The sequence below is a fragment of the Agelaius phoeniceus genome, chromosome 3 (assembly GCF_051311805.1).
Source record: "Agelaius phoeniceus isolate bAgePho1 chromosome 3, bAgePho1.hap1, whole genome shotgun sequence".
NCBI classification, from domain to species: domain Eukaryota; kingdom Metazoa; phylum Chordata; class Aves; order Passeriformes; family Icteridae; genus Agelaius; species Agelaius phoeniceus.
Window position 1 is genome coordinate 4,312,421 of NC_135267.1, and position 25,607 is coordinate 4,338,027.

A 25,607-nucleotide genomic window follows, 5' to 3' on the forward strand; every position below is an offset into this window, starting at 1 on the left:
TTTTTGCTGCGGGCCACAGGAGAGAGCATCGCTGTCTCTCACCTTCCCGGCTGTGTCCCCCTTCCTTTCACCTCCCCCCCCTTCTCTAACCTCCTTATCTCCCCGCCCGGGGGGGTCCCGGCCCGGCCGCCGCCGCCGCATCCCGCATCCCATCCCGGCAGCATCTCCCCCTGCTCCCCCGGGGGTGTTGGAAGGGGAGGGCGGGAGGGGAGGGAGGAGGAGACTGAGCGAGGGTTTTAAACAGCCCAGCCTGATGGTGGAGGGCGGGGGGGTGGGGGGGCGGGAGGTGATGGATGGAGCCCGGTGGGAGCAGCTAAATCCAGGCGGGAGCTAAATTTCCCCTCCGGAGGGACCCGGACTTGTTGCTCGGGGTCTGCAAGAGGCGGCGGGACCTGCTCGAAGGTGGGGAAGGTGGGCGGTGGGGAAGAGAGGTGGGGGGGGTGGGTCGGAGGAAAAAAATCGCATCGCTGGTGGTGTTTTGGTTTTGGCTGGAAGGCTTGCGCCCACGCGGGACCGCTCCGGGGGAAAAAAAAAGTGGAGCCGAGGGTTTTCCAGGCGCTCCCCATCGCTCTGGATCGCGGCTGGGCTTTGGGGAGGCCCCGCACGACATGTACCAGAGCTTAGCCATGGCAGCCAACCCCGGCCCTCCGGCGTACGAGGGGGCAGGTGGCTTCATGCACAGCGCGGCCGCAGCGTCCCCGGTCTATGTGCCCACCACGAGGGTCACCTCCATGCTCCCCAGCCTGCCCTACCTGCAGAGCAGCGCCTCTTCCCAGCAAGGCAGCCCCGTCCACTCCAGCCACTCCATCTGGACTCAACCCGGAGCCGAAAGCGCCGCTTACAACCCTGGATCTTCTCACCCTCCCGTGTCACCTCGGTTCTCCTTCTCCACCAGCACCCCCATCCCGGCCACCTCTTCCCGGGAAGCGGCGGCGGCTTACAGCAGCTCCTTGAACCTTTCTGCTAACGGGAGGGAGCAGTACGGCAGGGGCTTCGGCAGCTCCTATTCCAGCCCCTACCCGGCCTACATGAGCCCCGAAATGGCCACGACCTGGACTTCCTCGCCCTTTGACAGCCCCATGCTGCACAACCTGCAGAGCCGAGGGACGCCCGCGGCCGCCCGCCACGCCAACATCGGTGAGCACGGGGCTGGGAAATAGGAGGGATGGGAGGGGAGGTTTCACCCCGTTACCCCCCACCCGCCCCCAGATTTTGGGGCACGCACCCCTCTGCGAGTAGGTTTTGGTTTTTGGAGGGAGGAATTTGGAGTGTTGGGGTTGGCGCTGTCTGAGTGGTCTCTCTGTCTGGAAAGCATCGGGGTCCTTATTCTTATTTTATTCTGCAAAATCACCATCCCAAAACATCCTCAAAGTTTCCAAAAAGTAAACGGAATTTAGGGCAGGCCCGGAGCGGCAAGGAGTGATGAGCCGAGATCTGGAGCGAGGGCCTGCTGGCTCCTCGAACAGCTCAGAGGGGATTTAGGGACTCTGATTGTGATAATTTTGGGGTGCAGGACCACGAAGTTCCATGGACACGCAGGCAGACCCTTCCTGAGCTGGCTTTAGGTGTTAAACTGGGAGCATTGAGAAAGCAAAGTTGGGTCCATGAATTCCAAATCTTCCCTTCGGGCTGTTTTACGTTCTGATCTTTTAAAAAATTCTTTTGGAAAGGTCAGTTGGGCTACAAAAAGGCAGAGCAGAGAGAAATTTAGAGCTGAGGTGAGAGAGATGATGGAGAAGGATTAAAAGAAATGCATCCACATTTATAATGGTGCTTTTTGGGGAACTCAGGCACATGTGAACAACACAACCCTGGTATTTCAGAGTCTCCTTGCCCCAAAAAGCCTCACCCTGATCTCTTGTGCTGAGTCCAGTCTCGGAGCCTTTCATTTCATTAAATTCCTCTGGTTCCTACAACGAAGAATTGGTCCAAATGGCTTAAAGTACTGCTTTTATATTTTGTGAGGTGGAAGAGGGATAAAAGGAGAGAGAAATGCAGGCACATCTTTGCATGGTGGTTTCGTAAACCCTTTTTTCCTTCCCGCCTCCTCTCCATGAAGGTATTTCTGTCGGCTTTGGGGTCGGGGTTAACAAAGAAAATACCTCAAATTTGTCTGTAGATCCATTTTACGATTGTGTTTTCTCTGACCCGAATTTTGGAGGATGGTTTTTCCATCGTGTCCAGCGGGATTTGCGCTGTCTTTAGCACTATTTTAAGATGTTAAAAGAAGGAAAGTTGGGCGTCGGTGAAGGCTTGGCCTTGCCAACATCTTGTGCTTTTCTTTAGGTACTAGAAAATTTCTCAAGATGAGGAACAGATTAAGGATAAAATTTTAGCCAATCAGGCAAATTTTTTTTTTTGAAGCCATGAGAAGGGAGATCGTAGAGGAAAAAATCAGGATGAATTAAACAGTCAAGTATTAATTGAATATGAGGGAGCACATACGAATATTTGTATTTTACCATGGTGCCATCTCTTCCTTGGGGGGAAAAAAATATCACCTTTTTGCGGTGATTTCAGAAGGGCTCTTAATAATAAAAATACCCTAAACCCAAAATAATGCAAATGAAGAATTGCAGTTGCAGAAACACCCATCAGCTTTTAAAGCGCAAGGGCATTTGGAGGCTTTGAGCGTGGTGGTTTGTGCTGCAGCTCCGCATTTTGATGGCAAAAAAAAAAATAAATATAGGGTTTTAAATAGCACTGGGAAGAAGGGATGAGTTGAGCCAGTTCAGAAAATGGTTTTTAATGAAGGAGGAAGGAGCCGGGACTCCAGGGCCAGGTCCTGATTTTCGGCAGCGGATGAATCGGGTGCCGGATTCTCGGCAGCGCGGCCGAATCCGCGGGATTCATTAGCATGGGGCTAATTACGCCTCTGCCTTGGATATGGGAAAGCGTTCGAATTTTAAAGCAAAAGTGCTTGAGTTTTGGTTAAAAAAAAAATAATCAAACCAAAACCAAAACCAAAAAACCAAAACCAAATAAAATAAAATACTGCCTGAGAGCTGTTGAGTTTTAAAAGGATTTTTGGAAGGCGGCTCCTCCGGGAAGTAGTTGAAGGTCCAGACCTGCCCCGTTCCCACTTCTCCCTGAGTCGGGACGCGGCCGCTGCCGGGTCCCTCCTTGAAGCCGAGCGACGCTTTGGGCATCAAGGGGGGTTGAGTAAAGCACGTAGAGGCTGGCTGTGGGGCTCTGAGCTGGGAAAGGGTTTTATTTTAATGATTTTAAGGGTAATAAACACTGAAAAACAGAAGGCACCGAAAGATGTAGTGGGGGGGGGGGACACCGCTGTGGATTATTCCCATCACAGACCCACTTTAATTCCACATCCGAGCCTGGTCAGCACCTGAGAAATCCCCGGAAGGGTGGAGTTGACTCTTTCTTTGCCTTTTCTTAGGGCTAAAAGTAATTTTATTCTCTGCACAGCGAGGAATCTCAAGGTGGAAACGCAATCCTTTTAAATGCGTGAAATATAAATATTTTCAGCGCTCTCATTTTCTTTTCCCAGAGAAATAACGACCACCTTCGGGTAGCGCTAAATGCAGAGCACCCCTGGGGTCATCAAAATTTTAATTACTACGATTTTTTTTAAAAAAAGATCAAGTATAGGCAACTATATGCAGAAACGAATTCCCTGTCTATACAATTGGGCAAGACGTTTTCCTCCCTGTTTTATAGAAATACATCCCTGTAACAATAAAGCAACACATAGAGAAGATTAGTGAAAACGTATTCGAAGAAAATAACACTAAAAGAAATACAAATCTTCTTGTTTTTCCCTGAATTAAGGAATTTTTGCCTGGGTTTGCCTGGTATGAAGCACTGGGAAGGATGGGTAAAACGCATGGGCCCGTTTGGAAAACTTTCCCAGGTGTGAGTTCGAAATGCCAAATTTGGGCTTTTCAGGATAAGTTTGGTGACTGATTTCATTACCCTGAAGAGCAGGATCAGACCCTGTGGTCGAGGCAGTGAACTTGCCCCAGGCGTTGCCTGGGATGGAGTTACTGCGAATTCCCGACTTAATGAGGCATGAAAAGGACCAGCTGCAGAATCCCCTCTCAAAAGACTTCCCCGCCAGCACCAAAAATCTCTTGAAATCGCTCCCAAAATTACCCTAGATGGGCAGTTTGGCCCTTGCCCCTTCCCCAGGCGGAGGGGAGAGGGGATGGAGGGCGGGCACGGGGTCCGAGCGCATCCATCCCGCAGCTCCTCGCTGCCTCCTGGATCTTTCCAGGCTGGGGAAGGACGCTCCGATCCCATTTCATTTTGCTCACAGCGGGGATTTTACTTTCGCTGTGGCATCGCGCAGGTATTGCTGTGGTTGGGGATAAATCGGGGCTGTGGGCATTCCTGGCGGGCGCTTTTTGGGGTTTTTTTGGCCAAATCGAAGTCAGGGCTCCTCAAGCAGGCGCTGCTGGAACACAGCAGCAGCATCTGGGAAGATCAAAGCCTGGAGCAGACGCTGGGTTGGAAAATGTCCTTTCTGCTGCTGGTGGGGGAGAGATTGGGAACCAGATCTTAAGCTTTCCCACAGGGATGCTAAGAGATCTGCCCTGTCGCATCCCGGGGCTGACATTTCCAGTGATTCATTGGCATTTGTTACAACCCTCTGCCCTACAAGCAGCCCCTGACCTTCCCCAGGCACCAAGGGACAAGGTGGCTGGTCCCTGTGGGGTGGCAGGCGGTGAGGGGGGCCCAGCATCGTCCTGTCCCTGATCCTGGAGGGATGGGGCCATAGGACAGAGGGATGTGAGTGCAGGATGGCAGAAAAGGCTGTGGGACATCGGGATGGGGCTGTGGGACATCGGGAAGGGGCTGTTGGACGTGTCTGCCTTTTCCTCCATCCCCCGTTTCGCAAGCAGCCGCATTTCTCACCCCAGCCCCGCCGGCGGGGAAGGTTCGCCCAAGGCTTTGTTCCCCCCGTCCGGGTCTGAATCCACCTTCTGCTCTCCCTCCTAATTTAATTGTCACCCGTCAGTCTGGGATTTGGGATGAAACCCACAGAATGAGGGTTTCTAATCTCTGAGCAAGATCAAGCTTGAACGCACAAGTGTTTATTCCCCTCTCCAAGCCCCCCCAAGCAGTAGAATTTAAATTTCAAATAAATCAGTGATAATAACAAAAATAACACCATCACGGGCACTCTGTCACCGCTATTAATAATTCAATTATTTGCTTAAAAATTGTACTGTATTACCAGGCACAACTTACTTTGCACTGAACAGCCATGGGGCAGTATATAATAGAAAAGTTCACAAATTTTTGTAGAGCAGTAAAACTTAAGGCAGTGGATGGTGGTGCTTAATATAAGACTTTATTAAACCAGGATCAATTATTTTTCATCTATCCATGTGGATTTCTTTATCCCTATAACAATAACAGCAATATTTTTTTAAGAGACAACTTATATTTTCCTCTCTACTTTTTTTATTTTTTTTTGCCAGAAACTTTAAGGGAAAGAGGTGAAATTCTTGGAAACAGATGAGGGTTTATCAGGCAGAGTATTCTAAAGGAAACCAGGCCCAATCCTGACACCACTGTGCTCTTCTGATGATGGGAAAACCTTGGCTTGGCTGGCAGAAAGGGGCTCCCCAAAACTGGTTCTGCCAAATACAGAGGGGTATTTTGAAAGGGTAAAGCATTTCTCTCTGAAAATTTAAGGATGTACGGAAAAAACCACCAACAAAGCGCCAAGTACCAAATAAAATTCCAAACTGGGTGAAAAAGTGGCTTTTTACGTGCCTGAAGGTTGGCAGCCCATTGTTTCTGAGGGACGATATTAAAATAAAGGTGCAATTTTAAAGAAAATTCAATTTAAAAAAATTGATTGTATTGTCCCAAAACCTTCAGAAGTTTTGTTTCTCATCAGTGTGGGGCTCTGGGCTGAAACTTTTGCTCCTTGAGCCCTGCGGAGCTTTGCAAGCGTACAGAAAAAATGGAATGCAAATATATCAACTTTGAGAGGTTCTATTCCCAAATCTGCCCACCAGCCTGGTGTTTCCTTCCCTCCCTGCAATTTCCTTATTGGAAAGAAGGTACAGAAGTGGGATTTTCAGGGATCTCCCCCTGCTCAGTGATGCTCCTGGGGATTCAAGGGGCAGAGGAAGCCAGAATCTTGGGTTCTTCAAGGCTTTTGCAACTGAACTACAAAAAACTTGACAAAGAGTCTACTTCCCTTTTGAGGCTCAAAACCAGGTGGGAATTTACCTCAAGAGCTCAGTCCCTAGGCTTAGGAAAGAAAGTTTTGCTGATGCTGGGAGGGAAAGGCAGAAATGCAGATTTTTGCTGCTCCAGCCGCACGTTTTGGGGACGTGGGATCCCGAAAAATGCGATTACGCTGCCAAAACCCTTCGGTAGTAATGGCCAGGTTGGGTTGTTACAGGTCCAAGTTGCTTTGGAGTGGGGAATGTGTGTAATTATGCCTGCAGGATTGCAAAAAGAGAGATGGGAATATCTGGAAATGACAAATATTCACCTTGCCGGCGGGTCGGAATCTGCGCTGCCGTCTGGCAGGAAGGTGTAAATTCGCCTTTGGTGTGCGAGTGTGAAACGCTGCTTAAATAACCAGGGAAATAGGTGAGAATTTGCTTTGACCTCCCAAATTAACCCAAATTATAGAAGCAAATTTCATTATAAGGTCAGATTGAGGGTTTTTTTTTCATTTTAAGAAAAACTGGTCTTTCTGCTTCATGGCACAGAACTCTTGCAGCTGTCTACGATCACATACCACATTATGGCAAAATATGAAAACTTCTCCTGCCTTTCCAAGGCTTCTCCACATCATCGGTCATGGTGACCGAGTCTGAGCTGTAAATACATCTGTAATGACAAATTAAACCCAATTATCTGCCAGGCCTGAGCACTGAGGTCTCCCCACACACTGGTGCTTGCACTTGCGTGACAGCGCTCGAAAATAATCCCAGCACCGTTGGCACGAGTAGCATGAAAGGCTCTTTTGAAAACACCCGTGTTTTCAAACCTACTCCAAAATATCAGGGTTTTTTCCATTTTTTTCCCTTTTTTCCCCTTTTTTTTCCTTTTTTTCCAAGAGCTCCTTGCTGCAGGGTGCGTTGAGTTTGCAGCATTCCCCGCGCTCTTGCACCTTTCTAAACGCTCGCGGTGCTCGGCGGCGATTTCTTTTTCAATACGATAAGCTCAGGCTGGATTTTCTCATCCCCCAAAAAAAGAACTGGCGGGTGCTGGGTGTGCTCCAAAAGAAGAGCCAGGCAGAGATTTTCCAAGTTGGATGCAGATCTGACTCCATCGTCAGCGCTGAAATGTTTCAGCTTTGGGGTTTTGGCAAGACCTGGGTTTTAAAGCCAAATCTGGGGCAGCGTCAACTGGAAGCAAAAATAATTTTTTCTTTTCCAAGAAGTGCCCAGTGATTAATTTTTTTCTCAATTATTTGCTGGCACAGAGGGGTTTTTTTGCTTAATGAGGTGGATACCTAATTGTAGAATGAAGTCTTTGCAGGGGGGGACAAGTTGGGTATTTCCAATCTCTTTTTGCTTTCTCTGTCTTTTTAAGGCCAAACCTGCTCAGGTTTTAGGATCAGCCGCCCCCTAAAAAATCAGAAAAAACAGTGACAAAATAAAAAACAACCTCAAAAATACCCACGTTCCTTGCTCAGAGCTGAATCTATCCCTGAATTAAAGCACAGGGCAGCTCACTGGGAGCTGGTGCAGGATCAGGCCCATGCAAATAGATTCCATAGGGAAGAAACTCAGCCCACTGCAAATTCCATGGGAATTTACATGTGTTCTCAGGGAGGTGAAACCCTAAAATCCAGTGGGAGCTTCCTTTTTTTCCTGAGAAGTGGTGACTTCGTTTATATGCTGCAGCATGAAGGAATTCAGGATTTTTTTTGATTATTTTTAGTCACCCCTAAAGCTTGTGAGACCCTTATCAGAGCCAGCTGGGCTCGAACCACTCACACCAGACTTGGGAGAGACTCGGAAATTAATTTTGTTTGTGAAAGAGGAAAAGAAATAACTCCTGGAAAGCCAAAAATTAATAATTTTTCCAGCAGAGGTGGGGTGAGGGCAGCCGGATGAGGGATCCCGCAGGGCTGAGCTCCCGTCTCCACCAGGGACTGGTACTGGATTGCTTCTGAATCTGGGATAACAAAATTGCTGCCTGGAAATGCTTCCTCCTAATCCCTGGGAATTAAGTTGGTGTCTGCTGGGGGAGCATTTCAGGAGAGGTCCCGTGGTGGGACGCCGCTCACTGTTCCTGTTCTCCTTCCCAGGGCTCAGCCCTTTGCTGCTGGACAATGCTTCCAGCACAGTGGATTTACAGGGAGCTGGGATGGGGCTGGGTTCCCATTGCCATCAGACTCTCCTAAAGGTTAAAACCCAAATTTGGGGGCAGAGCTGAAGCAGGGTGGGAGAACGAGGCCACACCAGTCCCTCCAAGCAAGATTTTGTCAATTCTTCCTGGTTTTTCCACATGGAGCTCCCTGTGTTCATAATATTTAAGCAAATTCCAGGCTGTCCTCTGACCTGGAGAGCCTCCTTTGGCTCTGCAAACACCTCCAGACAGTTCAGGGGACATCTCCCTCTTGCTGGATTCCCAGCTGCCCACCCCTGGCTGTTGCCAGCCTTTGTGCTTTGGTGCACCTCAATTTTCCTTCAAGCTCCAGCTTCCGGAGTCTTGTTATCATATGTCAGGCTCTGCTCTTTCAGAAAGGGAAAGAAAAGCTTTCCTGGGCAAGGGAGAGGCTGGAAAACCCTGATTCCTTCATGCTGAAATCCTAGACGAGGCAAAAAAACCAAACCAAACCAAAACAAAAAACAACCTAATATTTATTATTCAAACTCCAATGACTTTCCAAGCCAGACTCTTGGATTTGCAAGCCAGGGAGCCACTATTATTCAACATCCAGGGCTCGCAGTGCTGGAGCTGTAAAAAAAAAAAAATCAGTGAGGCCCTGAGCCCCAGACATCAGGACTCCTCCAAATGACGTGTGGTCCCAGATGTCTGAGATTATTTTGGGAAGGGAGTGCTGGCCCCAGGGGCTGCCTGCCTGCGGGGCTGGCCGCTGGGAAGGACTCTAGGTTGGGACATGCCTGGGTGGTGTGGAGCATGAGAGGGGCAGCTGGTTTGGGGGTGGGATGTCTCTTCCTCACACTCCCCTGGGCTGGGATGATGCTCTGGATCCTGGGCATGACTTTTCCCATGTTTCAGTCCTTCATTATTTCCTTGGGACAGATGAGTGATGCTGTAATTTATCCTGCCCCTCTGGACAAGAAGATCTGGGCTTGAGGGTCTTTTCACTTCCCAAAATAAGTAGGACCACAAGCAGGAGGGGGATTTCACCCTGTTCCCTTTGCCTTGAGCCAGGGAAGGGTCTCGCTCTTGCCTGCTCTCCCTGAGCACTTCTCTTCCCAAACCCACATCCCAGTCAGGCTCTGGCACCTCCCTCCACACAAATCAATAACAACGGGTGGGCAGGTTAATTATAATCACAGAATAAACGCCGCGGTCTCAAAGTTCACCCGACTTCAGCAGCATTTCAAAACGAGCGGACGGCGCCAAGAAACTTTCATTGATTCCTCTGGGGCAGGTGTGGGAGTTTGAACCTGTCCCCAGGCTGATCTTGATTCGAGGCTACTCAATTTTCCTCCTTATCTCGACTTTCGCCTATCTTATAATGCCTGTTATTTTAGATAAAAAGTCCAATCAATTGAGTTAGAAAAACTGCAAGTTATATGTGGCCCTGATAAGTTCAGTACCTGCCGTTTTATTGGCCTGGGCTGCTGAAGTGACCTTTGCAGATGCTTTATCATCCCCTCCTCCCTCCCCGCTCGGGGGCTGAGTTGACTTAACATCAGAATAACTAATAAAAAAGGAAAAGAGAAGGGCCAGGGGTTAGACAAACTCACTGTCCCCTCTAACGTGATGAGCCCTAGTAAACACCTTTTTGTTTGTCCCTGGCTGGAGTCCTGCTGGGAGGCCGGGATCTGGCCTGGCTTGTGCTGGTGCAGCTCCTCTGAGTGGGATTTGTCAGTGGAACAACTCTGAACTGGAGGCAGAGCCTGTGTCTAAATCAGTGAAATGAGAACAAAACTGGGACAGGGGTTTGGAGTTTGGATGTGTCAGTATTGGTTGGTGCTGTCGTGCTCAGGGAGGGATTGGATGTGTGGAGCAGTCCTACATATTTCATATATTCCTACACATGGTATAGACATGTTTTATATTTATAAAGTGAGGTGTTTTAATATATCATATGTTTTACACATATAAAATGAGTTTTTTAAAAATATATACGTGTGCACTTGTGCACCTATATATAAATATATGTTCACACACTATTCTATATAGCTAAGTTCTATATGGTCACAGAATAATAATAATTTTAATAGCAAAACCAGAAAGAATTGATTGGAGGTGATTCCTAACTTGCTACAGTGGCATTCTCAAGGACATCCCAGGCATCCCTGCCCATGGAAGAGGGTCTGGAACTAAATGATGTTTAAGATCCTTTCCAACCCAAACCATTCTGTGATTCTAGGACATGTTATGTGTATATATACAAATATATATGTTTATATATATGTATACCACATGCCTACAAATATAATAAGAATAATTCAATTGTATTATTGTATTTCTACAAGAAAGATTTTGCCCATTTGCTTTAGATAAATGTCTATCATTTTGATCTGGAGGAAAAAAAAACCCCAAACACCACAAATGTGGAGTTTCTGGAGTTGTAGGACTGTAGAAATGCACATTTTAAGATCCCTAGCAGGACAACCAACTCAGCAGTGGCTGAGGGCATGTGGATGAGGCTTTGGTAAGCGCAAGGATGGACATTCCCCCATCTCCTAATGAAAACCCAACAGACCATAATCTTCAGTCACTGGTGAAGAACCATCTTGGGGCTGTCCTGTGCAGAGGCAGGGGTCGGACTCAATGTTCCCTGTGGATCCCTTCTAGCTCAGGATATTCTGTGATTCTGTGGTAATTGTTAGCCCCTGGCATGGTCCAAGCACAGACCATCTCAGGCTGAGCCCAGCCTCTCCTGGTGCAGCTCCTGGGAGGAAGTTTGGGTGGGATTGGGGTCTCAGAACATTTGAACATGGCCGGACTCTGCTGGCAGGGCTTAGGGTCAGGTTTCACCACCTCCCCAGTGGCTGGCCCTGGCTCACTGGGTACCCTGCAGCCATAAGGCCAATTCCCATGGCTCAGCCACGGAGCAGCAGCCTGGCAGGACTCCACAGCACACCTGCTTGTGGTCCCCTGTGGGGACACCAGGAATGGCTGCACATGATCCATTACCTGCTCCCAACTCAGAGACAGCTGCCCAGGAGGGATCATGGCACTGCAAATCCCAAGCTTTTCTGATCCTCTTCATTTTTTCCCCACTGTCCCTTCCCTGAGGCCATCAAAGAAGAGTCTCAACGGGCACATCCACTTGGAGATGGGCCAGATTTCAAGGATTTCAAGGCTGTGGCTCTTTTTTCTTTGTCAAAAGAGAGAAAGACCATTTCCAGGTGCCTCCTGCCAAGCAGACCCCAGGCTGTGGCTGACCCCATCTCGCCCATTCCCTGGGCTCTCCATGCTAATCTGAGATTTGTTAAAAAATATTTGGACAGTCGATAAGCGGAGGAATCTTCTGTTTATCAGAGGAGCCTCGGATATTTACAAGCGTAAGAACTGCAAGGAGGAGTAAGGAAGGGGAGGTCACCTTGGTGGGTGGGAGTTCACTCAGGCACAACTTGACAGTCAGCAGAAGCTGCTGTTGGACACCAGGTTGGTCTCTAAAAGGTGGCCAGGAGGCTCTCACCAAAAGACCCTCAGGGATGTCTGCATTCCTGTCTCCTTCAGAGCAGGCCGTGCACCTTTGGGCTGTGGGATACATACACAGAACATGGTCCTTCAGTGTGTGTGTGTGGACTCTCTCTCCACTCAGCTCTGGGATAACCACGGGGCTGGATGGTCTGGGCTTTGGTGGTTTTTATGTGCTGAAGAGCTGTCAGTGCTTTTGCAAGCAACCAGGCTGGCCATCCTCCCAGCTCCTGCCCCTTCTCAAAGTACTCTTTAGATCTGATTTAGAGGAATCCAGCTTGTTTCCACCCATCCTTCTTCCATCCATTTCTTTTCTCCAGCTGTGGCTTTTGAAAGCTGTCCTCTTGCTCGCCTCCAGTGTCACTCATTGTCATGGGGAAAGGACAGCGTCACCACGAGGTGAAAAGCCTTGCTCAAGGGCATCCTAATGCAGAGCCAAAACTCAGCTCCAAGCCAGGCCCAGAATTTGCCCAACCTTCCCATCGTGGCCCTCCTGCACATGATCTCAGCTGGTCCTTTGGCTGCTTCCACCTCCACCGTCCTTCAAAGCACAGAAAACATATCCATGAAGGAAAAGGAGTACTCCTGGCTGCTGGCAATGGTGTGTGCCACAGACCTTGGCTTGCTGCAGGCAGAGCAGGGAGTGCTGCAGGGGAGGGACACAATGTTCCCTTTGCCTTGACGTGAAACATTTGGCCTGGGAAGGGTTGCACGGGAAATGTCTCGCCGTGGTGTTTCGCGAAGCCGGGGAAAAAGCAGATTTCTTTGCCTTCTGGAAAGCCAGACTGCAGGGTGAATGTTTCCTCAGCAATAAGTAGGGTCTTTATGTTTTCAGAGGGAAAACTGTTTGGCCCAGGCAGCTAACTGGGTACACAGCCACCATTTTCTCCACCACAGATGTGGCAGATAAACCCTAAAACTTTCTGGGATGGCACCAAGCCATTTCTGTGAGGCTGCACAATGATGCTTTTTGCTTGGAACCATGTTTCTGGCAAAGTGTGGGGAATTTACTTGGTTCCCCACTTCTGCAGATCCTCAATCACGTGGATGATGCCTTCTGTTAACACAGAGCAGGGGAGAGCAGGGAGCCACATTCCCACAGCTCCCAGCCCAGAGACGGGCACTGCTCAGACAGGCACTGTCCTGCTCTCCCTGTGTTTAGATCCCATTAATCTCTAAAACCCTGGGTGAATTTTCCCCAAATTCTGTCTTAGAGGAAACAGGAAGAGAAGAGAAGAGGGACCAGAGGGGGAAAAGCCAATGAGCAAAACCTGCTTTTATAGAAATACCCTTGGCTCCCTCAGCTCCTTCCTCACTTTCTGATCCCAGCCTGTGTGCCACGATGGTGATGTCCTCATGGACAAAGGAAAGGCTCAATGGCTCAATGACAGCTTTCCTTTGGCTACAGAGCTCCACCATGCATAAATTTGGGATTTTAAAATTTTCCTGGTCACTCCCTGCCCATTCCCCTTTTGTCTCCTTTTTTTTTTTCCTTCTGTGCCACAATCCTGGATCAACCAGCCCTTTTAGCTGGGATGTGATCTGACCAGAAACCTTTTGATGGGTTTTTCCCCTTGAAATTTCCACTTCTGGAATCATGCAATTCATGGAAACCCATCCCAAAGAAAAAGAAGATGTGACTTTCAGCTCCTCTAGCTGAAGCAAAATGCTGGTTTAAAGGACCCCAAAAGGCTTGAAGAATAGGAAGGATTTCCAAACTGCCACTTTTTAATGGGAACAATTTTGGGATTTGGGACAGAGTGGCTGGGAATGGTAAATCCTGTATCCCCTGGCATGCTGTTGTGGCTGTCCCTTGAAGCAGGAGGTGAGGGTGTCCTGGGTGGGATTCCAGGGTGTCCATGTCCTTTGCCTCAGCTGCGAGTGCCCCCGAGAGTCCATTTGGGGTTTGTGTATACACAGGATCGTGGCTCTCACCTCTTATCATAACAAATTGTTTTAGGAAACTGCTTCTCTGCTGGGAAAACTGCTCTCAGGCTGTGTTTAGAGCCTCTAAGTGGCCTGGCTGTGTTTGAAGGACAGTTCCTCCTTTGCTGAGTTGCTTCATTGGGTTGAGGAGACACTTCTGCAGGGGGAACTGTTGATATCAAATATCTCTCCAGCTGTAAACAAAACTCCAGTGCTATATTAATGGAAGCCTCTTTCCATCCAGAGAGGGTGAAAGCAGGAGGGGGTTGGAGTGAAGTAGAAGACAACCTTGTTGTTTCTCATGCAGGAGGGTCTGACTCAAACCAGGGTAGGGAGGGCTCTTTGTCCCTTTCCACAGGATAATGTGGGAAGAGAAATTCATAAATTGGATGCTGGCTCTGAACTGAAGGATTCAAAATCCTTCCTTTTTCTGTTATGATTCCTTAGGTGCCTGATCCATCAGGTTTATGCATTCAAGATGATCTCCCCTGTGCAAAGAGATTTAATCACAGAATCCCAGAATGGTTTGGGTTGGAAGGGACATTAAAGCTCATCCAGTCCCACCCCCTGCCATGGACAGGGACTCCTTCAACTATCCCAGGTTGCTCCAAGCCCCATCCAACCTGGCCTGGACCACTTCCAGGGATGGGTTGCTAAAGAAAGCCCAAAGGTCTGGACTCAGGAATGGATGTAGTGCCAGGCTGGCAGAGTTGGGGTTTGCAGAGATGGTGGAAAGAAGTTGCTTCAAGCCACGCTCCAGGCTCAAGCCTTGGGTTGAGTTGCAAGTGGATATCTGGTTCTCCTGTTTGGGAAGGCAAAATTCCTCAGACTTTTGGTGAGCCAGAGGTGTTGGAGGTGTGGGCTGGCAGGACCAGCTCCAATTTTCCTTTTTGATGACCTCAGCATTGTCCGATCTCAGTGGATGTGATGGATCCCTCCCAATGACCCAGTGTCACAAAGGGCCACATCCAAGAATTCTTTTTTCCCTACCAGACTCCTGTGTCCCACTCAGGAGTCACTCCTGGCTCCCTGGGGACTGGATATCCCATTGTGGAAAGTATTTCTGACATGAGCATACTCAAGGCCTCACCCAAGATTAGCAGACTGTTGTGCAACACACAAATGACATTTCCTGCCCTGGGGACCTTGCAGTGCTCATAAACAGTAGATGTGAGGGGGGAAAAAAAATCTCATTTTACACAGCAAGTTGATGACCAGGATGGGGATGGGACACAATCCATCCTCTGCACTGGTCATTCAGTGAGATTTCATGATCTGCTTTCATGTGAGAAGCTCCTTCATTGACTAAAGGCAGGGTTTTATGAAGAATTAAGCAGAAGGCCATCAGGATTAGCCAACACCAGGGACCCAGCCCATAAAAAGGACTGAATGATCCCAAGATACAAGATAAGGGCTTGGCAAAGGCACGTGGGGAAGCTGAACATTCAAAGAGGAAGATGAGGCCACTCAGCACACATGAGGCTCCCCCAGCCGTGGGCTGACGTCCTTCTCGGCCTGATCAGCAAATCCTTCCCTCAACCCTGTCCCAGTCCTGGCTGTACCTGGCTTCAGGAGAGGGAGTAAATCTTTCCCGCAGAAAGGCCATTCCAGAGGTCACCGGATGGACCCATAAATCTCCATTATCAGGCAGCGGCTCCTGTGCCACAGAACGGAAATTATTGCCCTGAGTGTGACTGGGGGAGCCTTTCCTTCCCCCCTCATTGTTCAGGGCCCTCCGGGAGCCGCTCGGGCCATTTGCTGCCTGAATAAACGTTTCCTTTCCCGGCTGCAAAGTACAAGGAATAAGTGTCAGGGGATCTCATAATGCCAGGATTTAGAGCTCCAGCCCCTGAGCCAGAAGCCAAGGAAACACTTTGCTGCCTTTTCCTGGGGAGTCTCCATAATCCCCATTATTAATAACAGTGACAAATTAAACAATTAGTGCATTTGAAGCCCAGTGACCTCCATGCCCAATTCAGCTCAGCCTGATTGGAGATCCCAGCTCCTATGGGCTCTGAGCCCTGGGAACATTTTGGTTTCCTGGGTCCTGAACACCCACCCATATCAAACTGCACAGGCTGCAGGTCTTCAGGTGATGATTTTTCATTATTTTGTAGATCTTCAGGGTTCTTCAGAGCAGCGGGGATGTATGGCCAGAAGGACAGCTCAGAAAGCTCCCCTTGGCAACTTCATCCTGGAGCACACTGATGCTGTGAAATTATATATATAATTGTATATATACAAAATAACAATTATAAAAATATAATTTCTTCTAGAAAGAAATCCAGTCCCTTGTTTCCCACTTCCTTAGGGCCCAAACACCCTTTGTTCAATAAATGACACGCACCAATCCCATATCATCATCTCTAAACCAACTTCCAGCAGTGTTCAAGACACCTCCTGTGCCATCCCAAAGCATTCTTTGAAGCAGGTGAGGATATCTCTCCTCCAGGTGATATCTCCCGAGGTCAAGGAGCTCTCCTTGCTCTGTCAGGGCTGCAGGAATATTCTTAATGAGGTTGCACTTGGCAGGTGTCATCTGACTCAGCACTGGGTGGTGCCCAGGGACACACCCATCTGATAGGGGCTGTGATTAGGGAGAGCCGCCCATTGCTGGAGCCTCGGCGGCCCCTGGGAACAAAGTCTGTCCCTTCCCTGACTCAAACACCAATGATTCCTTTTATGAACGTTCACAAGGATCACCTTTGCCTGCAGCTGAGAGGGGAGAGTCTCACAAATGTTATTGTCACGGAAGAAAAAGGGGAGTTTTGGAAACTTCAACCAATGAAAGTTTGGATGGGGCTTGGAGCAAGCTGGGATAGTTTAAGGTGTTGCTGCCCATGGCAGGGGGGTGAAATGAGATGGGCTTTAAGGTCCCTTCCTACCCAAACCGTTCTGTGATTCTATGGAAGTCCCTTGAGAGAGATGCTCCAGTCCAAATCCCATGGAAATGGGAAAAACCCCAAAGCCCCACCCAAAGGCACCAAAGAAATAGGAAGAATATCAGCCAAATACAGATGGGAAAAGAGAGCAGGTCTCAAGGAGGGTTTGCACTGGTGTTTTGGGTGTTGATGAGAAGCCAACACTTAAAATAACGTGGCATTGGAGCTGGGTGTCCCACTCTTGGGAAATAACACTCAACTATTGGCAACAAATTATTTATTGCCAGCAGGTAGGACACATTTTTCTAAAAGCAGAAATATATCCATACTTGACATTTTTTTGAGGGACTTTCTTATTCAAGAACTAGTCAAATTCTTAACATTTCTGAGGGACTGTTAGGAATTTTCTCCTTTGTCTTCTATGAAAAACTTTTGTATTTTGGTTTCCTGGTGGAAAAATTTCCAAGAAAGACCATATTTTGTAATTAGTCACAGACACAACTCAAATCACTCAAGTTTTAACTGTTACCTTTTGATTACCTCTGCTTTGCTAAATTCTCCCTGGATTATGTCCACAACCTTGTACTGAATTATTTTCGAAGAAGAAGGCATTTTTTACAGGAAAAAAAATTACTGCAAAAATACTTTGGCTTTTTCTTTGGAAAATTATAATCAAAAACCTCAACAGCTTCTAAGATGAAAAAAAAAAAAGTGAAATGTTTTCCTTTCTTGAGATTTTTCAAGGAAACGAGTTCTTTCCTGACCAGCTGTTTCAATCCCTTCTCTTTTCAAAGGAAGTTTATTTGATCTACATTTTGGCTGTGACTCAATTGTCATTTTAAGGGTGAAAGTGAGGGTTATGGTATCACTGAATCCATGTGGACAAAAATCACCTGGAGGGATTCCCATCTTTTTGAAACCACCAGAATTGCCCCAGGGTAGTGAGATTTTCCTAAACTGCTGGGAAGACACTGGATTCCTGCTTTTCTGGATCCAGAGCTGCTTGGGTACAATAAATTAGTGTTCTCTACCATTTCCCCTTGGGCACACGGTGTAATCTCCTGCCATTTTTAGCCAGATTTCCTACGGAGAATTAGGCTCACGTGAATATTTGTCTCTGCTAACTGGCGCCACTTCATTAATTTTTTTTTTGTCCTTTGGCCGCTTCACAGTTATGCAGTTTCCTGCAGATTTTCCAAAAATAGTCTGGGGAAAAGAGAAAATAAGGCCACGTCTGAACATAACCCTTGCTAGACATCAGAGAATCCACACGGGACTGAGGCACAACTCAGCCAGAAGCCAAATTTTGTTGGTTTGCTCCTTGGGGAGCAATTGTCTTCCAGCAGGAAGCTGAGATTTTTGTGTAAAAAGCAGGTGGACAAGCAAAAAATACAGTGAAGTTCTTGGTTTCTGGAAGGATTTGTATGGAACGGGGAGGGAGCTGTGTCTTTCCAAAGGATGATGCAGTTGAGCTGCGTTGTGCTGACCTTGGAACCTCCTGGTCCTGCCACAGCCAGAGGGACTGGACTGGCCCAGCCCAGGGCAGTTCAGAGAATGGCTTGGGTTGGAAGGGACCTTAGAGTTCATCTCATTCCACACCCCCTGCCATGGGCAGGGACACCTTCCACCCTCCCAGGTTGCTCCAAGCCCGGTCCAGCCTGGTGTTGGACACTTCCAGGGATGGAACTGCCACAGCTTCTCTGTGAAACCTGTACCAGGGACTCCCCACTCTCACAGGGAAGAATTTCTTCCTAACATCCAACCTAACCCTGCCCTCTGTCAGTTTAAATGCATTCCCCCTTCTCCCATCACTCCATTCCCAGTTGTCCCTCAAATCCCAGCTGCAGCCAAGCCTCAGTGCAGGATGTACCAGGAATGCAGTGGGTGGATGCAGCAAGCCCTGGAGTGTGGCACCAAACACAATACAGATTCCATCAAAAGCTGAGCCTCTAACACACATAAATTCCCAACAATCCCTGTTAGCTGTCAGCCTGAGCTGGGGTTTGAATGCCAGAACCATGGAATTGTTTGGGTTGGGAGGGACCTTAAAGACCATCCATTTCCAACCCCCTTCCATGGGCAGGGAACCTTCAAGTTGTACATGTGGATTCCTGCACCTCAGGAGATGTTTTCCATGCAGAGAATGGGGTGAAGGCACATGAACCTCCCCTTGGAGGTTCCTCCCCTGCAGCCATTCCCCCAGCAGAGGGGCTGGGTGAGGAGCATTCCCATGGGGAGCAGAGTGCCTGGAATGGTTTTCCCTGTCCAGCTGAGATGCAGCTGCCTGACCTCTGGGCAGTTCTGCTCTGTGGGGTTTGTGTTTATTTGGGGTCTCAGGAATCTGCCTTGATTGTAACCAGGGTTGTTCACCTGCCCCGATCTGCTTCTCCTGGCTATGGCCTATCTTGAAAATTGGATAACATCAGAGCAGAAGGGAAAATTGGATAACATCAGAGCCTCCTTGTATCTGTGTCCCAGCCCATCCCTGCTGCCACAGAAGTCCTGCAGCCATGGCAAGAAAAGGAGTCTCTCTTCCCAATAATCCCAGGGGGGCTTCCTTGGGAAATAAAGAGCTGTTTCTTGCAAAAGATTTCTATAAAATCTCTTTCTTGCAACCTATAAAATCTGAATATTTGTGATTTTTTGAAATATCCCTTCTGGGCTAAACTGAGAAGCAGAGCATCAATTACAGGTACAGCCACCTAATTAACAGAGTCTTTTTCCCCTTCTCTCCCATCCTGGCAGCAGAATTTTTTGATGATTATTCCGAGGGGCGAGAATGTGTCAACTGTGGGGCCATGTCCACCCCGCTGTGGAGGAGGGACGGCACGGGGCACTACCTCTGCAACGCCTGCGGGCTCTACCACAAGATGAACGGCATCAACCGGCCCCTGTTCAAACCCCAGAGGAGGCTGGTAAGTCCAGATCACACATGTGGGAGGAGGAGGCACAGAAATCTCGGCCAGCTGGAGATGCCAGGGGTGTTTTAACTCCCATCTGCCCAGCTGAGGTCCAGATTTTCAAAACAAGCCGGATTTTCTCATGCTTGGGATACTCCAAGCCCTGGTACTGCCCAGAGCAGTTCTCCAGACACTCAGCCAGGCAGTGGAAGGGGCTGTAGGACACAGGGTGATTTTGGGATATTTGGAGGAATAGCAACTCTTTCCAGTTCCAGCACAGCACCAGTCCATCTTCTCTTACCCACAGGGGTCCCTGGTCACTGCTGGTTGAGCCCCTCACTTCATGGTGACTTTTCTGGATATGTTTTTTGGATATTCTGCTCCCAGATCTGTTGAGTGAGGTGAAGCCCCCATTGTAAGGCAGGTCAGGGCATCCCAAAGCCTTTGGGGACAGGGTGGGGTGTGCACAAGGAACCTGGGGGACAGGAACAGGATTGGTCAACCTGGAAAAGAGAAAAATTTGGGTTGACCTAATTGCAGCTTTCCTGAAGGAAGCCTATAGGAAAGATGGAGAGACACCATTTACAAGGATGACAGGACAACAGGGAATGGTTTCAAACTGATAGACCAGGTTTAGATGAGATATTAGGAAGAAGTTCCTCCCTGTGGGGTGCTGAGACCCTGGCACAGGTTGTCCAGAGAAGCTGTGACTGCCTCTGGATCCCTGGAAGTGTCCAAGGCAAGTCTGGATGGGGCTTGGAGCAACCTGGGATAGTGGAAGGTGTCCTTACTCATGGCAGGGGGTGAAACTTGATGATCTTTAAGGTCCCTCCCAACCCAAACCATTCCATGATCCTGTGAGCTCAGTGTTGATATCTGCTGCTCCCTGCATGCTTTGGTGAGGGATTTTGGGAAGGTCTCTGTGTCCCCAATGACACGAGTCCATCACGACAGGCTGAGAAGGCTGGGACTGTTCAGCCTGGAGAAGAGAAGGTCTTGCGGAGACCTCACAGCCCCCTCCAGTATCTGAGGGGTCCTACAGGGAACCTGTGACTCTTCATCAGGAACTGGAGTGACAGGAAAGGAGCAATGGGTACAACTTTAAAGAGGGGAAATTTAGGTTTGGTATTAGGAAGAATTTTTCTCTGTGAGGGTGGTGAATAGGTTACCCAGGGAAGCTGTGGATGCTCCAGCCCTGAGAGTGTTCAAAGCCAGGCTGGATAAGGCCTTGAGCAACCTGGTCTAGTGAAGGTGTCCCTGCCCATGGCAGGGGACTGGGGCTAGATAAGCTTTAAGATCCCTTCTACCCCCTTAAAATTCTATGATCCTACAACATTCTATGATTCCATAACACTCTCTGATCATGAGCCCTAGCTAAAAGCCACCGGAAAGCCAGATTTCCACACTCCTTGTTTTCCTCGAGGCTCCATCCCCACACTGCCCTGCCCTTTGCATTGCTCAGCCCTGTCTGTGCCCAAACCCGGCCGTCCCTGCGAGTGACAAAAGTGACACCGGCAGCCTGAGCGCTGCCAGCAGCCACGGGCACCGAGCGCCCTCTTGTGAAACGCCTTTCCAGAGTCCCAATGATCCGGGCAGGATCTCACCCCGGCACCCAGGACCCTCCCTCTCTCATTTACTGGCCTCTAGGGCCTGAGATTTGAAGGATGATGGCAAAAGTCAGGCAGGTGTGGAGGATTTCTTCCTCCACCTCCCACTGTTTCCCAGATCAAAACTTGTATTTTATATGGCTTCAAGCCTGTTGCTTTCTCCTGTTGCCTTCTGAGCCTGACTAAACCAGTTCACCCAGAAAATGAACTTTGGGTCTGCTCCCTGCACTAATTCATTAGTCAGACTTCCTATTAATTATCTCTCTTTATCAAGAGGAGGAAAACACTGCTGGAAGCTTCTCTTTTTTTATCTTCCCCTTGAGCTCTATAAACAGCACAGCATAAAGCCAGCAAGGAATATGTAACATTTATGGTATTGAGAACTTTTCATTGGGATAGCCACGATGCCTGGAAAGGGTTGGGAGCTGGGAAAGGCAGGATGGTCTGGGATCCAGACACCTTAGGGTAGGTGTGAACATGTGCAGGGGGTCTCTAAGCTGACACTAGAGCTGCTGGAGATCTGGGGCTCTGTTCAGGTGCTGTGGGATTCTGGAGAAAGGAGGCTCAGAGGGACCTTCTGGCCCTCCACAACTCCCTGACAGGAGAGGGCAGCCAGGTGGGGCTTGGGCTCTGCTGCCGGGAAACAGGGACAGGATGAGAGGACAGGATGAGAACCTCAGGCTGTGCCAGGAGAAGTTCACTTTGGACATCCAGAAGAATTTCCTCACTGAAACAGTGGTCAGGCACTGGCAGGGGCTGCCCAGGGAGGTGCAGGAGTCCCCATCCCTGGAGGCGTCCAAGGAACAACTGGATGTGGCCCCCAGTGCACTGGGGAGGGTCACAGGGTGGTGATCGGTCACAGGCTGGACTCGATGGTCTTGGAGGTCTTTTCCAATGATTCTATTTCATGTCTCTGGTGCCATCTGAGATGGCCCAGGAGAGCTGAGACCTCCTGGAGTCAGTGGAAAGGCAAGAGGGGCAGAATGAGGCAGCCGGACAACTGCAAAGGGGCAAAAAGATAAAAAGCCAGAGAAAAACGAGAGGCAAGAGGAGAGGGAACCCTGAGGCGTGGTGGAGTGAGCTGGTTGGGCTGCAGCTGGTGAGGGCACTGCAGGGCTCACTCTTTGCTTGCTCTGCTGTCCCCACAGTCAGCATCCCGCCGCGTTGGGCTCTCCTGTGCCAACTGCCACACGACGACCACCACGCTGTGGCGCAGGAACGCCGAGGGGGAGCCCGTCTGCAACGCCTGCGGGCTCTACATGAAGCTGCACGGGGTAAATCCTTGCTGGGGGAGGCTGCTCATGGTGCCAGGCTGGGGGCTGGGGTCTTTACATAGCTCTGTGCTCTCCCAGAACTGCTTTTCCTGCTGTCCTTTTGGGTTTAATCCCCCTCAAGGTTATGTTGTGTTTATACCTGCAAGGGGGTGAACATGCTGCGTATTTCTCACTTACTAATTAGGTCCCCTTTGCAAATAAGTCTTAAAACCTAATAAAACTAAGCCCAGATTCTTCCCACATAAATTCAGGCATTTTAGTAAAAAAGCCAAGTCTGAAGCACAAACACATGAGCTGTAGTTCCCTTCTGGCCCTAAAACACTCAATACCATGGTGTGATCTTCTTATTCCCATTTGGATGCACATCTTGAATCTCCCTTGACCAGGGAATTTGGGCTCCATCTTGTTGTTGCTTTCATTTAAACCAGCTCAACCACAAGTTAGAACTGGATTCATGTTCTCTTAGATGACCTTAAGGACATTCAGAAACCAATGTGCTGTTCTATTTGGACTCACAGGTGCCAAGGCCTTTAGCCATGAGAAAAGAGGGAATTCAGACGAGGAAACGCAAGCCTAAGAACCTTAACAAAACAAAGGCACCAGCAGGTAAGTGTTAAATGAAGGAATTTATTTTATTATGTGTATTTGTGTGTGCACTTGTATTTCTAACCACAGTGCCCTCGAACTATAGAGATCCAATGACAAAACAGGCCAATTTTTAAAAAAATGGGGAATGTCTAAATACCTGAATACCCTTCCAACTATTTTAAAATTTATTTTTACCACACACTTCTGGGTGAGTGAGCACAACTCTGTGCTGAAAGGTCTTTGAAAAGAGCCTGTTTTACCCTGTGGTTTTACCCCAGGCCCATCCAGCAGCGAGAGTCTTACCCCGACCACCAGCTCCACCAGCAGCAGCAGCAGCAGCACCACGACCACCGAGGAAATGCGCCCCATCAAAACAGAACCTGGGCTCTCATCTCACTATGGGCACCCCAGCCCCGTTTCTCAGGTACTGAGGGGAGGTGTTAGCAGTGGGAAAAAAAAAAGGGAAATAGGGTGGTAGACATGGGGAGAATGTCCTCATAACTTTACTTAGGTACTTAAAGACAAGCACCGGAAGGGAGGCCGCGGGAAAAGATGGAGAGAGACTGTTTACAAGGGTCTGGAGTGATTGGACAAAGGGAAATGGCTTCAAACTGAAAGAGAGAGGTTTAGATTGGATATTGGGAAGCAATTCTTCCCTGTGAGGGTGGTGAGGTCCTGGCACAGTATGCCCAGAGGAGCTGTGGGTGTTCCATCCCTGGAAGTGTCCAAGGTCAGGCTAGACAGGGCTTGGAGCAACCTGAGAAGGTGGAAGGTGTCCCTACCCATGGCAGGGTTTGGGAAGGAGATGATCATTAAGGCCTCTTCAAACCCAAATCCTTCTGTGTTTCTAGAATTAGAAAGGGAGACAGGAAGAAAGAGCCTGGCCAAAGTATCCCACATGGGGCGCAATCTCCAGCCCTGCAGCAAATCCAGACACATTTTAACAACAGCATCAGCCCACACTAAAGGGATTCACATGGCTCTCTAAGGTTTTGAAGCTTTTTTCACAGCATTCTCCTTCTTCCATAGGCATTCTCAGTCTCTGCCATGTCCGGACATGGATCATCCATCCACCCTGCGATCTCAGCTCTGAAGCTTTCCCCCCAGGCTTACCAGTCAGCCATGAGCCAGTCTCCCCAAACCAGCTCCAAACAGGACTCCTGGAACAGCCTGGTGCTGGCTGAGAACCATGGGGATATCATAACTGCATAACCTGGCCCTTTCCCTATGAACTCCAGGCTGATCTGCTTGAGAGATGAAGATGCCCCATAATCATCAAGTCAATGTTGTCTCCACCTCCCCTGCTCTCCTGCCTTCTCTCCCCTTGTGAGATGTTCCGGCAAAGAGGTAAAGAGAACTTATCTGAGGTGTAGGGGAGATCTTATGAAATGAACAGAGAAGACTCAAATCTCAGAGTAACTCAAGGATTTGAAGCCTTTTTTTCCCCACTTTAAATGAGCCTCTCTATTTGACTGTCACCACTTACTATGAAACAGCCAGAAACGCAGAGACGGACACAGTTCTTGAGTTTTATTTAACAATTAAATATATGGCATTTTAAGACTCAGACAGTGGTGGAACAGAGACACTTCTTCTGCCACCACCCATTCTTTTCCTGAACAGAAGAAAATGCCATTGTCTTCTCATGACCCAAATTCAGTGATCTTCCACCAAATGGAGCCAGTTCCAGGACAGTTTGCTGAACAGACTTCACTAGAGATTCTTTAGTGGCTTTAGTGGACTTGATATGATGTAGGGCAGAGAAAAAAAGAGACATCCCCCTTCCTCCTCAGCTCACACATGCAGAGCATTGTCTTCATTTTTCTAGATGGTCTGGAAAGCTCATGAATGTCTGTATTTAATAGTAACTCCTTTCCTATTTATCACTACAAAATCATGCGACTGTGTTTCCGAAAGGTTGCTGGCTGAGCCTGGAGTAGGTCTGTCCAAAGTCAAAGGAGGATTTTGGAAGAAGGAACCTTCTGGAGGAAGGTAGATGGAGACCCATGCTGGTCATCAAATCCTGGAGGAAATGGCTGGGCTCTTCCCTGATGGATAGCGACAACCCAGGTTTAGAGATGATTCAAGAGCACAGCAAGTGAAAGATGCTCTTCTAACACTGCTGGGCCACTGCTTTTCAGACAGATAATTTAATTATTTTGCCTATTTTGATGTTGGTTTGGATGCCACTGATGAAATCTGACTGTCACTTATTTTTGGCTGTACTGTGAGTGCCCACTTTCCCCCTAACAGCTGGCTCATGACCATTTCCCACATCTAATCCTTTAGGATTTCACTTTTTGCAACAAGCAGTTGCTTCAGCCCCTGCTGGAGGTGGCAGGGGCTGTTTTCCTTATCAAACATGTGCACAGACTTGCTTGCCTGCAAGAGAAGCACAACTCCATTAAACAAGACTCGACTGTTTGCTTGCCCATAAGGCTCTCAGCTACCAGGGAATCCTGGCAAATGGAGTTGGAAGAGATGCTAAGAGCAGGACTCATTCCCTTTTCCCAAAGGGATCAATCTTTGCCTAATCCAGCCCTGACTGCTCTGCTTCTGGTTTAACAAACTCAAACTCCAGCAGGGCAGACGCCACAGCTCCCCTGGGCAGCCCAAGTGCTTCACCAGATGCTTCCC

At 48.7% G+C, this 25,607-nt stretch overlaps 1 protein-coding gene across 2 annotated transcripts; it reads left to right on the forward strand.

The window, feature by feature from the left end:
- The first annotated feature begins 608 nt into the window (after window positions 1–608).
- GATA4 (GATA binding protein 4) lies at window positions 609–24,182 on the forward strand. 2 transcript variants are annotated; one of them, XM_054630030.2, is made up of 6 exons: window positions 609–1,137; window positions 19,347–19,516; window positions 22,257–22,382; window positions 22,901–22,988; window positions 23,249–23,394; window positions 24,000–24,182. In XM_054630030.2, exons 1-6 carry the CDS (start codon window positions 609–611, stop codon window positions 24,180–24,182), a joined length of 1,242 nt encoding a protein of 413 aa, XP_054486005.1. The 2 variants fall into 2 exon arrangements, with proteins under 2 accessions (XP_054486005.1, XP_054486006.1); XM_054630031.2 differs by having other exon boundaries at window positions 19,350–19,516.
- Window positions 24,183–25,607: the final 1,425 nt, after the last annotated feature.